Raw genomic sequence first — 1,154 nt, forward strand, 5'->3', positions numbered from 1 at the left:
AATGAATATCAGTTTAAAGGCAACTTTGAGGTGACGGTTGGTCAAAACACATCAATCTTGTGGTTAGGCGTAGGTCACAGTTTGGCTTAGAGATGACAAACGCGTATTCATAACAAAAATAGATTGTGTTGAAATATTTCTGTGCTGCACAGTGCGTGATGTCGTCCCGTAGGATATTAATACCTAAAGTAGTTGAGGCGAAATCTAATATCCGCGATGAGCAGGTCCAAGCATGGATGCTTACTTCACACATGGGAAATGCACCATTGCAAATCACACAACCAATCTATGAGTAATTATTCGCCACCGGTAGAGACATATGTGAGATGCATTTCTCCAGCCTGCCCTCAGTATTCACCCAACCACCAGTTGATGTAAGGCGATAATGGTTTATTAAAAAGTAGGGGGCAATGCAGATGGGAAGGGAAAGTGTTAGGTAGGCGTGGAAATGCGGACATCATTGGTCCGCAATATAGCCGTAGCTGAGTTTGGTGATGGTGATCGCCATGGCCATGCCTGCACACAGCGCAGCGATGATGTGGCTCCACATGCGTATTGTGAGGTGACTGTAGTAGTAGAAGATGGCGAACACGTCGAGAATCGCCACGAGGCATGCGAGCACTTTGGCGCTCACTTGCAGTCTGCGTGACGTGCTGGAGTCGGGGTCGATGAACGCGACAACGGTTTGCAAGATGGCGACGATGAGGGAGAGCACAATGGCCGTGGTGAGGACACCCACCACAACCACTATCACGTATGATGCCTCGAGGCACGTCTGCGAGTAGAGGCTTCCACATATCCACCCATCGTTAGTGAAGGCCACGATGTTGAGCAGTAGAACAGCGTAGAGTACAATTGTCTCCCCTGTTTGCACACTCATTTCGCTCCCACTTGCACTGATCACTCGCACTGATGCTGTGAATACGCTGCCCCACATGTAGCGCATTTATATGCACAGTGACATTTGAGTGGGTGTTGAGTGAGCACGTTCTAAATTTAGTTCATACTCACACACTCATTGATGTAGCGCACTGCATCAATGAGAGTGTGTTGTGAGTTGAGAGCTGCATGACAGATGCCGAGGACTGCACCCACCTTCTTTCGCTTTGCTTAAGTCAGGCTCTCTCTCCATCCTATCATGGCATTTGATGCAG

The 1,154-nt window shown here is 48.4% G+C and overlaps 1 protein-coding gene across 1 annotated transcript; it reads right to left on the minus strand. All coding sequences in view use genetic code 11, as the record gives it.

Moving 5' to 3' along the window:
- Positions 1-457: 457 nt before the first annotated feature.
- EGR_11084 (hypothetical protein) lies at positions 458-880 on the minus strand (the record flags this gene model as incomplete). Its single annotated transcript, XM_024500333.1, has 1 exon — positions 458-880. The coding sequence occupies one exon, from the start codon at positions 878-880 to the stop codon at positions 458-460; it is 423 nt and encodes a 140-aa protein (XP_024345254.1).
- Between the last annotated feature and the right edge of the window lie 274 nt (positions 881-1,154).

This window comes from Echinococcus granulosus (assembly GCF_000524195.1).
Source record: "Echinococcus granulosus chromosome Unknown EG_S00370, whole genome shotgun sequence".
Classification (NCBI taxonomy): domain Eukaryota; kingdom Metazoa; phylum Platyhelminthes; class Cestoda; order Cyclophyllidea; family Taeniidae; genus Echinococcus; species Echinococcus granulosus.